The sequence below is a fragment of the Mastigoproctus giganteus genome, chromosome 7 (genome assembly GCF_048544385.1).
Source record: "Mastigoproctus giganteus isolate SK-2022 chromosome 7, ASM4854438v1, whole genome shotgun sequence".
Lineage (NCBI taxonomy): Eukaryota > Metazoa > Arthropoda > Arachnida > Uropygi > Thelyphonidae > Mastigoproctus > Mastigoproctus giganteus.
In genome coordinates, this window is record NC_143581.1 from 174,816,569 (window position 1) to 174,832,402 (window position 15,834).

General features: G+C 36.5%; 1 protein-coding gene across 1 annotated transcript in view; it reads right to left on the reverse strand.

Moving 5' to 3' along the window:
* Trpm (transient receptor potential cation channel, subfamily M) overlaps nucleotides 1-15,834 on the reverse strand; it is a 715,965-nt gene that overhangs the window by 197,132 nt on the left and 502,999 nt on the right. Inside the window, exon 10 of the mRNA XM_090378481.1 lies at nucleotides 6,049-6,172. Coding sequence (XP_090234607.1) covers nucleotides 6,049-6,172 — 124 coding nt within the window. The remainder of the gene's footprint in view (nucleotides 1-6,048; nucleotides 6,173-15,834) is intronic.

Genomic DNA, 15,834 nt, shown 5'->3' on the forward strand with positions numbered 1-15,834 from the left:
TCTCATTTTGAATTTGCTGTTGGTAACATCATCAGTTGGTCCCACTGTATAGAATTTAAATACTGTCTCAGACCATCGTAGTCGCCTTTACGAAAGCAATAACCCTTCCCTTTACCCCTGATGGTAGTTACCTCTTTGAGTAAATCCCACTTCAGCACACTGTGATCACTGTCACCTAGTGGTTCCTTTATCTGCAGATTCTTAATGCATGAAGAATCACTACTGATAATCAAATCAAGAGTATTACTCCCTCTAGTTGCCTCCCAAACATGCTGATGTAGAAAACAATTAATCAATAAATTCACAAAAGCCTTGCTAGTGTGTGTGTGACCAACCCACAAATTCCAGTCAATATCTGGGAAATTAAAATCCCCCATTATAAGACTCTCTGATTTAATGGCCAACTCTATTTCCCTGTACAGTTTCTTATTATACTCATCAGAGTCATTAGGCCTATAGCACACTCCTACTCTTAATTTTGATTTCCCAATACTTATGTCACACCAAACTGACTCGACACTGCACTGTCCAGAGATGTCGACTGGCTTCACTTCCTTGGATTTTATGTGTTTCTTAACTAATAGCATAACCCCTCCTCCCTTCCTATCCTGTCTGTCCTTTCTGTAGACGTTGTACTCCCAAAATTCCAGTTCTGCATTCCTTACATCTGTGTGACACCACGTCTCTGATATCCCAACAATATCCGCCTTTGATGCTTTGAGCAATACCTCAAATTCATCAAATTTATTTACCAAACTCCTAGCATTGGTGTACACGCAAGTATACATGCACCTGTTTCTATTCTTAGCTACCCTAACACAACCCATGTATTTATTCGTACCGCAATGACTCCCAGCAATCTCTGAAATATCCTGCATCTTGTTTTTCAGGCTTCTGCTCATTCCAATAGAAGCAGTGCAGAAAACAATAATGGACCCAATGGACCCAAGCTAGCAGTTTTCCTACCCACCTAACACTGCCTCGATAGCATCAGCAAATATTCTTGCACCCTTTTTATTTAAGTGTATTCCATCCCTGTAGAAGCAGTCTCTCCTGTTAAGAAGTACAGACCAGGCTGAAAAAAATTCTACCCCTTGAACCTTGCACAATCTTTCCAGGACCAAATTGATCAACAAGGCTCTCATCATATACTCCCTCCTATCGTGTCTGGGCAGAATTGCAGACACTTTCAAATTCAACCCTAATTCATGGCTTTTTTTCAACAGTGACCTGTACTTGTTAAGTAATTCTGCCGGTCTCCTACTCTTAATATCATAATATCATTATGCCAACATGTACAACTATATCACCTTTTGTGCCCTTAAAAGATGATATCCGCTCTACGTCATCAACCTTTGCCCCTGGCAGACATACCCTGGTCCTGTTCCACCTATCCTTTATACAAAGCATATTCCCCATTTCCCTGACAATAGAGTCAGATGATATCCTAATAAGTTCACAGAACCCTGGGGATCTGTAGACCAGTTCCAGGGGGTCCGCAAAACGACCATCTGGAACTGGTCAAATTATTCGTTCTTATGTATAGCAAATTGATGATAAATAAGGTTACTATTATATATTTATGTAAAAATAAGAATAAAGTTGAGTTGTTTTAAACATAAAACTTTCAATATTCTTTTCAAACCCAGGGTTCACACACACACAGGAACATATGCACATATATATATATATATAGGGGATCTGCAAACTTTTATCATTTTTGAAGAGATCCATAAATCTCAATAGTTTGGGAACCACTGTGTTAGGATAGTTGTGTGTGTGTGTGTGTGTGTGTGTGTGTGTGTGTGTGTGTGTGTGTGTGTGTGTGTGTGTGTGTGTGTGTGTGTGTGTGTGTGTGTGTGTGTGAGAAAGAAAGAATTAGAATACCTTCATCATTAAGTTTACTCAAATCCAATTAAAGCCTTAATTCACTTCAAGTCTCCTTGCAAAATCCTAGTTTCTAAAGATGAAGAAACCCAGCGAAATATAGGCCAATTACTTGCTTCCCAACAATATATAAGATCATGAGCAGCTGCATAACCAGGAAGATATCAGACCACTTCGAGAGCCAGAAAGTCTTCTGTGGTAAGAGTATCCCTTTTTACTAATCTGTTTGGTCTTCTCTGCACTTTCTCCAAAAGATTCACATCTCCCTTAAAATGAAGGTTCCAAGCCTGTATGCAGTACTCAAGATGTGGCCTAACCATGCCTTATACAATAAGATACCCAACTCTTTGTCTCTACTGATAATGTTTCTGTATATCATTGACAGAACTCCATGGGCTATTCTGGCAGCCCTATCTGCACAGCTCAGAGAACATCATGTGCACTGTACAATTAATCGTAGGTCTCTCGCTTTTCTTCTCTATCACTGTGAATGTGATACTACCCTTCTGGTACATTATTCTGGGATTACTGCTGTCCATCTGCCTAATTTATCTAGATCTTTCTACAATAGTATACCTTGTTTTCTGTCATTAAACATCTTGCCATACTTACATCCTTCCTAATGTGAGGCCTCCAGACCTGTATACAATTCTGAAGATGTGGCCTAACCATAGCCCTGTACAAAGGGATAATCACCTCCTTATACCTGCTAGAAAAGTTTCTGTATATCATTGACAAACCCCATGAGCTGTTCTGAAAACATGTCTGCACTACTCACAGAATTTCATATCTGACTGCAAAATTACCCCCAGATCTTTTTCATTTTCCATTACCCTCAGTGTAGTACCACATAGTTGATAGTTACTCTGGGATTACCGTAACCCATACGCAGTACCTTGCATTTGTCAATGTTAATCTTCAACTGCCATTTCTCAGCCCACTGACCCAATTTTCCTAGATCTTGTTGCAGTAGCTCACTCTGATTACTATCGTTGACCACCCTGCTAACCTTTGTATCATCTGTAAACTTTGACACTAAGCCTGATATACTTTCATCAATATCATTAATAAAATCAACAATGGGCCCAGCAGTGAACCCTGGGGGACTCCACTGACAACATTAGTCCATAAAGTGTAGTGCTCATTGATAACCATTCTCTGTCTTCTTCCACTTAACCATCCATTTATCCACAGCAGTAAACTGTCATTAATGACACAGTGCAGTCTTTTACATGCAACACTATCAAAAGCCTTCCTCAAATCCAAGTATATGATATCAAAATTACTTTTTGTATCCAGTTTTGATATCATAAACTTGGATTATGTTTAAGTATATGATATAAAAAGTATGTTTATTGAGTAGTTTAGTATACATTTATAATAGGTATATAAAGGAACTCCTGGATACGTAATAATCGACTTACGTAAATTCAACTTTACATAAGTTTTTGCCAGCCAGTGCAAACTGAAAAAAATATGGAAACGCATTTTGCATCTGTAGGGATTTATGTAAATGGAGGTATTGTGAAAATATTGTAATGTAAACACAATAACACCTTTTTTTTTTTTTTTTTTTCTTTTGTAATTTGTTCCAAGTTCTTGGAAGTTGAAAATTTCGCGTATTACTAAGCTATTTATTTTTCTAAAAGGTCATATTTATAATGAAAACTGCACTACACTTTCATCATTATCATATGTTCCATTATAAGAATCAATTTTGAATGCCTTTGTGATATTTTTCTAAAGCATGTTTCTGTAGATTACGACCAAAAAACAATAAAAACAATTTGTACTTTCCAGTTTATTGGGCTTCTCTGTCAGCACAATCTATTATAAACGGGTAGTAAACTCGATCTTATAGCATTTGCGATAATCCCAATAACTGGAATTCTGTGGGTTTTTATGTTACAGTATTATGGTGAAATGAGTTCCCCTTAACTGAAAAATCTTCAATCATATAAAAAAACAAATTTTTAGAAACTTCTCTTCATTGCTATTTATGTACTACAATGATGAAGGGAAAGGGCCCAACAGAAAATGCAAGTGCTGGCAGTGCCAGGAAATGAAACAAAATTGATTTAGAAATGAAGATGAAAATGATTAAGTATGAAGCAGGAAAAAGTTTGTCATCTATTGCAAGGGAATTAGGTCTCGCTGCTTCAACAGTGAATACTATTTTAAAGGACAGTGCGCATATAAAAGAACATGTCAAAGGATCAAAGCACCTAAGATCAACAGTGATCACAAAACAGCATTCAGGTGCTATATCGAAGATGGAAAAGCTATTAATAATATGGATGGAAAATCAGATTCAGAAGCAAGTGCCCCTGAGTCCATTGGCCATTCAAACAAAAGCAAGAAGTATTTATGAAGATATTAAAGATAAGTACAGCGAACCCCAAGCCAAGTTCGTGGCAAGCAACGGGTGGTTTCCAAAACATTAAAGTATGCGGTGAAGTCGCCAGTGCTGATTCCGCAGCTGCAGAGAAATTTTGTGATGTATTGAAAAAAATTATTGTGAAGGCAGCTATTCAAAGCAGCAAATTTTTAACGTTGACGAAACTGCTCTGTATTGGAAAAAAAATGCCAGATTGAACATACATTGCCAAAGAGGAAAAGACTGCCAGGTTTCAAGGCTTCAAAAGATAGGGCCACACTCTTTCTTGGGGCTAATACAGCAGGAGATTACAGATTAATACCACTGCTTGTGTACCGGAAATCCTGTAAATCCAGGATTTCCAGAAATCCTCATGCATTTAAGGGCATTAATAAAGCCACCTTACCCATGCATTTCTGATCGAACCAGAGAGCATGGATAACAATATCTCTGTTTGAGGATTGGTTTAAATGCTGCTTCATTCCCGAGGTTGAAAAAAAATAGTACAGTGTTATTTCTAATTTAAAAACATACTATTCGCACACAACATTTACTCAGGCATTGTCTGCAGTAGACGGTGAGAAAAATTTTACGGTAAGGGACTTTTGAAAATCTTACAATATTTACCACGCCATCTTAAACATTAATAAGGCCTGGGCAGAAATTACTAAAAGTTGTTTAAATGGCACATGAAAGAAAATATGCCCATGGCATGTAAAAGGCTTCGAAGGGTTTGAAAAAGACAAATCATATGAAGTGGTTACAGATAAGATTGTAAAGGTTGCAGAGCTACATCAGTTGGAGGTTGTTGCCAAAGACGTGGAGGAGTTAATAGAGGAAGAAGAGAAGGAATTATCTAATGAAGAACCTATTAACTTGCAGGCAATGATAACGAAAGAAGAAATTGCTGACAAAGCTCAAGATGAACCAAATGAGGAGCAGAGACACTTCATCACCAGGGAGATGACAATGGCATTTCGTGAAATTGCATCAGCAATGCCGAGGTTTGAGAAGATGGATCCTGACAGCAAATCATTCTTAAAAGTTAACAGAGAGGTGAATGATATGCTTGCTACAAAGAAATCTACAATGAAAAGAAAAAGCCACCATCTCATCCATTAATGTTTTTTCATAAAGTTGAGTGGCTGATCCCTTCTAAATCTTCACAGCCCTCAACCTCCGCAGTGGCATACTTATCAGCTGAAGACGTTGATTCTGGCAATGATGCTTGAGAGGTAAAACTTACTGACATTATGCCTGTCTCCTTTCTTTTTTTGTAATTTTATAATTTTTTAATTTTTTAAATTGCATGCTTTTGTAATTTTTCCTGCACATGAGATAAAAAACTGAATAAACACAATAAATAATTCTATTTACATGTTCGCCAAACATTTCTTTTTTTGATTCAATCAATTCAGCAAGCACAGTTGCGAGTGCTGCACAAGCATAGGGGAAATTCCGACTTGCATAAAATCCGACTTACGTAGAGTTCAGCGGAATGGAACCCTTACGGTGATCAGGAAGTTGCTGTATTTATTTTAAGTATATTGCCCTTAAATCTTTAAATATCAGCTTAGGTACTGAGCCTTTGAAGCTTGTACAGTTCTCAGATTTAATTGCACGTAGCCATTTCTGCTATATAAGATATAATGCAATCCTTTTTTATATGAAGCATTCACCAAGTTAGGTGAAATTATATGGTGGAATGGAGAGGAAGTTTGAAATAAACAGACACCTATACAAAGACATTAAAAGCATATAGCCAAAAGCAATATCTTTCTTACCAATTCTTTGCGACGAACACACTCAAGAAGTTCCACAAATACTTTCTCTGCTTGTTCTCTAGTCAGCTTGAATGCTTTTTCAATAGTAAATAGAAGCTGTTCTCTAACACTTTCTAGCAGAGTTCTAAAGGTAATAAAAGCTTCATGATATTAAAATTTATATTTAACTAAAAACAATAATTTATAATAAGAGCAAACTAAAAATATTGTATTAATTGAAGCATTTCATGATTAAAGTAACTGTCAAAGTAGAGAAAATTATATTCCTACTGTTAAAAAGGTATCATAAATAAAGATGAAAGACAAATATTAAGGATTATAACCATATTAACCCTCAATCACATACAAAATCATCCAATGGTGGTGGCAGGTCACCTGGTGGATGACTCTCGAAAGAACTTTCCTGTGTTAACCATTAATCAACGTTTAAAAATCTCAATTATTCCCTCCTTCCTAAATACAGTCAAAAGTTTACTGCAATAGTTTTTGAAGGTGATTTCTTTTGGTTTTCATACAGAAACTGTGCTTGGGAACCTGTCAGGTGACCTGCCACTCTCTTTACAGCTATCTGGCTTTTTGCTTCAAGTGTAGCATGATGCCAGACAAGCACCAACATTGTTTATTTATTGTTTCAGGTTACTAGTTTTTCTTCTCTCACTAGTTTAATAAACATCTACAGTCTTACCCTATTTGTTTTAGAAAGATTTATTACTGTTTCACATAGTAAAGATGAGAACATGAAATCCAATATTCTAACAAGATGGCCAATACACTGTGAGAAGCAAGATACATGGTATAAAATTTTGCACATTGTGAAGCACTTTAAAAATAATTTGGCCCTTTTCAAAATTTATTTGAAGAAAATTTTTAAATAAATCTAAAAAAAAGGAAGTAACTGCTGTAATAGTATTGAATATATATAATATATTTAAAAATTTTTTTTATTTATGTGCATAATAAGCAGAAATACATGCACATGAGAATGTGTGAAATTTCATGAACTTAAGTTTTTTAAGCTGTAAAAGGGAAGAGTGTAAGGGATTAGTGTTTTATGTCTAAAGTGTTCTTTTGCAATTTTCAGCAGAATTAATATTTCATTGTTTTTTTGAAAATAAAAGGTATAATGCACAATAGAATGTTTTAAAATTTAAAATTTTTTATTAAAACTTAAAAAGTGCATACAATAAATACTGTAATCAGTACTTATTTGTATGGGGTTTTTTTTTTTTTTTTTTAATTCTGCTTAAATGATAAAATATTGGTATCATTTAAACAGAATTCAAAAATACCCAAAAACAGTTTCCAAAATTAAAAAAAAAAAAAAAAAAAGTTCGGAAACCTGTCAGGTGAACCAACCTGCCACAGTTTTCTCTACACTTTTTGCGGTGTTGCTAACCCTGAAAAAAATGCTGTCTCACCACTGCAAACATGCAGTCTAGGAGACCCCAATTGATTTTTTAAGATTTTTCATGCTATTTGCACAATTTTTCATATATTGTAAACATCAAGAGTTAATTTTGAGATTGTACAGTTAATTAATTTGAGAATGCATAATTAGTTAATTTGAGAATGTTCACTTTTCATATATACATTATATGAGAAATTAACATTTACATCGTAAAAACACATGCACATGTTTTTAGAGATATATTTAAACAATGAACCTTCTTGAATTCAGCACATTACCATAATGGATGATATGAGGTGTGTGTGTGTGTGTGTGTGTGTGTGTGTGTGTGTGTGTGTGTGTGTGTGTGTGTGTGTGTGTGTGTGTGTGTGTGTGTGTGTGTGTGTGTAAACTTGCTTTCTTGCATCATGTGCTAATGCTATTACATTTTTAATCACTAGTTTAAAAAATACAGCAGAACAAACCTTCTAATTATTAAAATTCTAATCATATTTATGAACTGTAATGTAAGCAAAATAATCATGAAATGTAAGCAAAATAATCATGAAAAAAAAATGGTTAAAGGAAAAACTGACAATGCTTGTTTTAAAGTAGTATAAAAACAGAACTGGCTTTGAACAGCATGAGGTATTGTGCAAAATGTGTGCTCAGGAACTTTTACTATTCGAAAAATTTTTAATAAGTTTGTCAGAAGTTTTCATTACTTAATAATAAAATAAGTTTCAACATTTTTAGAGATATATTTAGGGCTTAATGCAATGATTACAAGCATTATGCAAAATGGTTAACACATACTTCAATATTTGTTCTTCAAAAGAAGTTAGGTCAGATGGGAAGTAAGCATTTCTCAACGGTTAAAGTTTGCTACTCATATCTGAATGGATGGGTGAAACGAGAAGGGTTTTTTTTTTTTTTTTTGGCTGATGTTGTATAAGCTTGCTTTCTTGCATCATATGCCTCTGCTAATGCCAATATTATTTTCAAAACAATTAGTTGTAAACTCCTCTGATTAACATTGTCCAGCATATATAAATAAGGACAATTTTATAATTTTGGAGTATAAACAGAACAACTGTGTAATTTTCTTACTGTCATTACATCATATGACAATTAAAAAAGAAAAAAAAAAAAGGAGGCACTCTACAGACTGGAATCACTCCTAATTCTTTTCAGTTCAAAGAAAAATAGTTAGTTTTACTGAATTTGTGTGGTTTTTAATTTATTTCTCATCTAAATTTTATTTCATCTTATAGTTATCATCTTGCTTTTCTACATGACTTACAAAAAAAAAAAAAAAAAAAAAAAATCTAAATACCTTTACCTTACTTTTATTCTGTATTAAGGGGATATTATCTTGGGCCATTACTGAACATATCCCATGAAGTATATGCATTTCCGATTATTTTTTTCTCACTGTCAGTTTTTTATTTTCTTAAATGGAACATTACCAAAGCAATTTTCTGAGTAATTGCTTCAATAATGTAATCAGGAACTTCATTGTTTAGGCTGATGGACAAAAGACTTAAAAAATAAAATATTGTTATTGTGAGCATTATTATTATTGTTGCTCTTATATTATTTCTCCCTGATTGGGGGATTCCACTCCATGACAGGTACTGGTACCAAGTACACAAGGTGGTTGTAACGTCTAGTGTTACAGTCGGGCGAGGAAATCCCTGACTATTCTACAGGTGTTCAGGACTGTGACTTTCTGGAGTTCCTTGTAGGTGTTCTCTGGGGAACCTATTGCTGCTTGGCTGCTATGTAGAGTCTTTGGTACCATACCGGTGGTTGACACAATGATTGGGATGGTTGATAATTCTTGCATATGCCACATCTCCTTGATCTCATGTCTCATGTTCGTGTACTTCCTAATTTTTTCCTCATGGGTTTTGTGGACACTGATAGTGTTTGGCACCGCTATGTCAATCAGGTAGGTAGCCTTTTCCATCTTGTCCACAAGGGTTATGTCCAGTCTGTTGTGCGAGATGGAGGACTTATCCATTATTATGGCACAGTCCCAGTACAGCTTGTGGGTTCGGGTCTCTAGTACTGCCTGGGGTTCGTACTTGTAGTATGGTACACTTTCTTTGGTCAACTGGTATTTCCTCGCTAGCTTCTGATGTATTATCCTGGCTACCTGGTCGTGTCGATGAGTGTACTCAGTCTGGGTGATCACCTTGCACCCCGCGGTGATGTGTTGGAATTTTTTTCTGAGGCCAGGTGGCATTGCCGACATGTGTCAACTGACATTCTGGGCTCCTTTGTGATGTATTTTGTATAGTTTCTGGTGTTGATTACCTGGTCTTGGATGGCCAGCATAAATCCTTCAGTCTCAGGGAAGAGCGTCCCGCTTGTGAGCCATGCATTGGAAGCAATGTTATTGATGTGATCTTGATGGAGGTCATTGTAGTGTCTGCCATGGAGTGTCTTCTTTTCCCATCTTTCTAACTTCGTTTCTTGACCCGTCTGGGCGGGAGGGGTTTCCTCGCTTAGGTTGAGTGGGGTATACCACTTATCTATCTTCCTTATGGCCTGGTGGAGTGGTGCTGTGTTGTTCTCGAAGTAATCCTTCAGGTTAACTATCGCTGTTTTCTGTTGTTCTATCAAATCTATCAGGCCTCTTCCTCCCTCTTTCCGAGGTATTGTTATTCTCTCCACTGCTGACTTCAGGTGGTGCTGGCAATTCTTGGTCATCATTGTCCTTGTCTTTTGCATGATATCTTCTAGCTCAGTGTTAGACCAATCTATGAGCCCGAATGTGTATGTTAGTACTGGAACTGCATAGGTATTTATGGCTTTAACTGTGTTCTCTCCATTCGATTTTGCTTTCAGCAGGCTTCTGAGTCTCTGATGATATTTTTTTGGTCAGGCACTTCTTGATTTCTTTGTGTTCTAACTGCTGAGCCTGCATCATCCCTAGGTATTTGAAGGTCTCTCCTTCTGTCATAGCTTTGATCTCTTTACCAGTCAGCAGCTGGTAGTTTCGGCCAACTAATTTTCCCTGATGTAATGTGTGGGTCTTGCATTTGTCTAGACCAAATTCCATCCTGATGTCCTTGCTGAATTCTTCGGTTATTCGGAGTAGTTGCTGGAGTTGCTTCTCGGTTGCCGCGTAGAGCTTGATGTCATCCATGTACATCAGGTGGGTGAGGGTGTAGGTTCTTTCTTCCTTCTTTGAGGTTATATATCCATACTTGCTGCCGTTGAGCATGGTGGATAGCGGGTTGAGTGCTAGACAGAACCATAGTGGGCTCAGAGCATCCCCGTGAAAGATTCCTCTTCTAATGGGGATTGGCTTGGTTGTGATGTTCTCGACCTTAATGGTGGTACTCCATTTCACCATTGTTGCTCCTAGGAAGTTTGTCACTATCGGATTGACCTTGTAGATCTTCAGGGTCTCTATTAGCCAGTTATGAGATACGGAGTCAAAGCCTTGCAGTAATCGATGTAGGCCGTGTATACGTTGCAGTGCTTCTTGAAGGCTTGCTTCAAAAGATCCAAGTATATAATATCAAAGTTATTCCCTGCATCCAGCTCTTTTGTGACTGCATCATAGTATCCAATCAAATTGGATACTATGATGCAGTCACAAAATTGGTATCCAATCAAATTGGTCAGGCAAGACATCCCCTTAACAAAACCATGCTGTGTCTGAGCTATAACTGAAGTCTTGTCTAGATGATCCTGCAGTGCTTCTTTAACCAGTGCCTCCATTAATTTTCCGGGAACAGAAGTTAAACTAACAGGTCTATAATTACTTGTGTCGCCTTTTGATCCTCATTTGTGAATTGGGGTCACATTTGCACATCTCCAGTCCATGGGTACTTCCCCTGAGTCCAAGGAAGCTCTCATAATTATGGCTAAGGGTTTGCTTACTTCCTTTGCCGCCTCCTTTAATATAACTGGATAGATCCTATCCACCCCAGGTGCCTTTCTTGTATTTATCTTCAACAATTTCTCCTCCACTTTACTCTCAGTTATTACAAGATTCTCTAGCTTACTGCCAGAGTTGAATGCACCTCTGGCATTCCCCTCGCTGAATAACTCCTCATGTGTGAATGTCGATGAAAATATTCATTTAGTTTGTTAGCTACCTGAGCAGGATCATCAACAGTTGACCCATCGATATCTAGTGGACCAATCTGATTCATCCCCTTCCTTCTAGAGTTTACATAAGTAAAGAACTCTTTGCTGTTTTTCTTTGCATCCCTTGCCAAAGATTTCTCGTAATCTGCCTTCGCCTGCCTAACCTCCTTTGTAACTTGGTTACAGATCAACTTGTATCTATCATAGGCTTCTGTGTCACATGTTAATTTGTATGTATCCCATACATTTTTCTTCTCTGCCATATGTCTCATTAGTTCATCTGACATCCACTTAGGCCTAAACCTTGAACAATATTTCTTAGTTGGTATGTAAAGCCTAGTAGCTTCCAAGATAAGTTCTTTGAATGCTTCCCATTTTGAATTTGCTGTTGGTAACATCTTCAGTTGGTCCCACTGTATAGAATTTAAATACTGTCTCAGTCCATCGTAGTCGCCTTTATGAAAGCAATAACCCTTCCCTTTACCCCTAATGGTAGTTACCTCTTTGAGTTTTAAAATGACACCAAGTGATAGAGGAGTTAAAAGAAAACATATGAACTTAAATGTGGCACAGAAATTAGAGCTAATTGAGAAATTAAAACAAGGCATCTCAGTAGCACGTGTTTGTGAAATTTACAGTGTAAAAAAACAAACTGTTTCTGATATCTGTAAATCAAAGCCCAAATTGCAACATAATTTTATATTGTACAGTACTGTATACTGTATTAAAGCTTTTTTTTTACATTACGAACAATAAAAAATGCTCTCCCAGCTTACATTCGATTTAACAGACTTTCGGCATTAACATTTTTCTTGTAATATTCACTTTATATCACATAAAGTATAATTGTACTTGGTAAATTTCAAAAGATATTTAAAAGTTATTTTACTGGCATAACTTCTAATTTAACTAGAATTGTAATGGCATTCAAAAATTTTTTAAATCTCTAAGGTCTTGTTTATTTTGACTATTTGAAAATTTATCAATATCTATTCTGAACCTCCCACTGTGATTTGACATTGGTTTTCTTGGTAACAGAGGAGGATTGTTATTTTTAATAAATCCCATTATTTGCAGTTATTTGTTTTTCTGATCTCTAATACAGTAAAATCTCGTTAATACAAACTCGGTTTATACAAAGTACTCGTTTATATGAAGCACATACCATTCCCCTGCGAAAGGATAGGCTTTTCAATGTAAATATATTTGTTTATTACAAAATTCGGTTAATATGGATTACAAAGTTCTTTTTCACCCCGTGAGAAATAAATATTATCATTTTGTATGTTTAATACAAATCTTGGCAGAGCAATCCAATTATTGCCCCCGGCCACCTGGCTCCCTATTTCCCGAAGGATGGCACTGACTTGTTAGAAATTAGTTTTGTGTAAACAAAAGCAGTTTATGGTAGCTACAACATCAAGTGCACTCTGAAAAACATCTTTCTGGAAGATGAGTTGTTAAATTAACAAAAGAATAAAAAGTTTTTCTAAGTTGTTTACATGCACTCCCTCGCTCTCCACAGGAATAAGGTCAGTTGCAATTGTCACACCAGTTCAAAGAGTCTTTTGTTATCATATACAGCAATCTATTTTTTGTGCCATTTTATCTGAGTCGATGTCTTTTTCAGAACTTGTGTCTTTAAATTAATTTAAAATTTGTTTATATTAAATCTTATCTAGCAGTGTTATGGCGACAAAACGTAGACAGACAGAATTAAGCCTGGAAATTATACATGAGGCAGAAGGAAAGAAGCAAAATGGACAATGCAAAGGAACACAACATCCCTTTACCTACTTTATCTACAATACTGAAAAACCGAAAAAAGACTTGAAGCAGTGTGTGACACTGGAGTAGCGATGAAAAACAGGAAACAAATTCGTGGTGCAAAACACGAGGAGCTTGAAACAAAACTTTTCGAGTGGTACCAACAAATGCATGCATCTAATTTGCCAATATCAGGTCTGATTTTGCAAGAAAAGGCAAATTATCTAGCTCAGCACCATGGGATTAGCGACTTCAAATGCAGCAATGGCTGGCTCCAAAGATTTAAAGACAGAAATAACTTGGTTTCGCGAAATGTTTGCGGTGAGTGTGGATTAGTCGACAAAGAAAATGCTACAGACTGGCTGTGTTCTGTATGGTCCATCCTTGAAAATTATGAGGCAAAGAATATTTTTAATCTTGACGAGACAGATTTAGTTTATAATTTGCTGCTGAACAAAACATTTGCTGTTTGAGGAGAGTCTTGTCGTGGTGGAAAATTAAGTAAACAAAGACTCACTGTTCTGTTATGCTGCAATTCAGATGGCAGTACAAAACTATGCCCACCTGTGATTGGTAAGTTTTCCAAATCAAGATGTTTTAAAGTAGTTAGCCAACTTCCTGTGATTATGAGGCCAATAGAAGTGCTTGGCTTACGGTCAAAATTTTCCAGTCTTGGTTATCAAAATTGGACAGAAGAATGGCTTCAGAAAAAAGGAACATTTTGATGATTCTGGACCGTTGTACAGCTCATTCTGTCGAGACACTTAAGTTGACAAATATACGGCTGTTGTTTTTACCCCCAATACCACCAGTTTAATGCAACCACTGGATCAAGGCATTATTTATAACCTCAAGAGTGCATATAGAGCCCGTCTGATTAGGTACTTGATCTGCAACATAGGAGGGAACAATTTGCAGCAAAATTGCAATGTCTTGGATACTATTCATAATCTTGTTATTGCTTGGGAAAGTATTACGTCAAGTGTAATAATCAACTGCTTCAGAAAGAGTGGCTTTGGAGAGAACATCATCGAAAAACATGGTCCAGCAGACGAAGGTGATACCAACAGTGAGGAATTTGAAATTGCTACCACTGCAATGCCAACACCAGAAGAGCTGCTGGGTACCAAACAAAACAATGTTTTTGTTACCAGCGACAGCAAAAGTGAAGAAGTGTGCACACTGCCATCTAAAAAATATGCCCAAAATGCATTGAACATAATAGAGGATGTGTTGGCCTGCAGTAACGTTAATAAAGAAACAACTACTGCATTTGATAACATCTGTGCTGTAGTTAAAAATGCATATAGGACAAAAAACTGTGCAAACAACATTGGATTTTTAAATTAGATTAATTTATTAAAAAGTTAATGGTGTCATAATGGAGTTTTAATTTATTCCTATTAATTGTTTCTAAAATTCCCCCCCCCCCCTCCTTTACATATTTCTTATTACAAAATTAACCTTCTTTTAGTACTCCCCTACTCCTTCATTAAACCCACTTACTAAGGATTTATACAGAATCTTTTACTTGTAATATCCAATTATCAACTCCATTGTAACGAAGCATAGTAGTACATAAAACCCTCACAAAATTCTACTGAGCTGTTTCTTAAAATAACCTATATCATAAACAGAGAAGCCATACACTACTAGCTTGGACACAAATCACATGCCTTTAGTGACATTCACGCGTATGGGTATCAGCAATTGTACCAAATATGGAAATGCGCTTGGTACTTCAGGTAGTCACCGGACAGGGGCAGACACAGATTGAGAGAGATGGGGGGGGGACATTGTGATCACTGCCTTTCCAACACTTGTCGTCCAGGTGCATGAGATGAGCACTGGAGAGTCCAATCAGATCTAGGATTTATGTAAAATCTGGAGGATTGGCTCCCTTTAAAAACTGGGTCCTGGGAGACCCAGGGAGTTAGAAGGGAAAAAGGAAAAGTGAAAGGCTGAGTAGAGCTGAGAGTGGAGAGTGTCGGGAGGTGTCGTCGAAGCAGTTTTTTAACCATAGTGCACGAAATTATGTTGTGATAGTATCTCTTTGTGGTATGGTGTCTGTGTCGTCGCCATGGAGAAGGCCGCCACCCAGTTCCTCTGGATGTGCCCATGAGAGGACAGTAAGGGAGCGAGAGGAGAATGGGGTAAGTGAGAATCCCTTTTCATAAGAGTAAATGGATTGTGAGGAAATGATAACTGAACAGAAAATATCCATGTTAATTCTTACCCATAATGAAAATTATTTCTTCTTAAGAATATATATTTCTTCTTAATGTTACAACTAGCATATCTTGTGTTTCTTAATATACTGGTAACTTAATAGATATGGCTAATGAATTGATATTTCCGATAACGCGTTTTCAATGTAAAGCAATAACAATGGCTACTTATGTGAAATTACTATAATATTGGCTCAAACGAGTGACCACTATAACTAATTATTATGTTGACTTACTCTCATAAATGTAGCATATGTTATATTAGAATGTTCATGTCTTTAATCTTTTTAATCT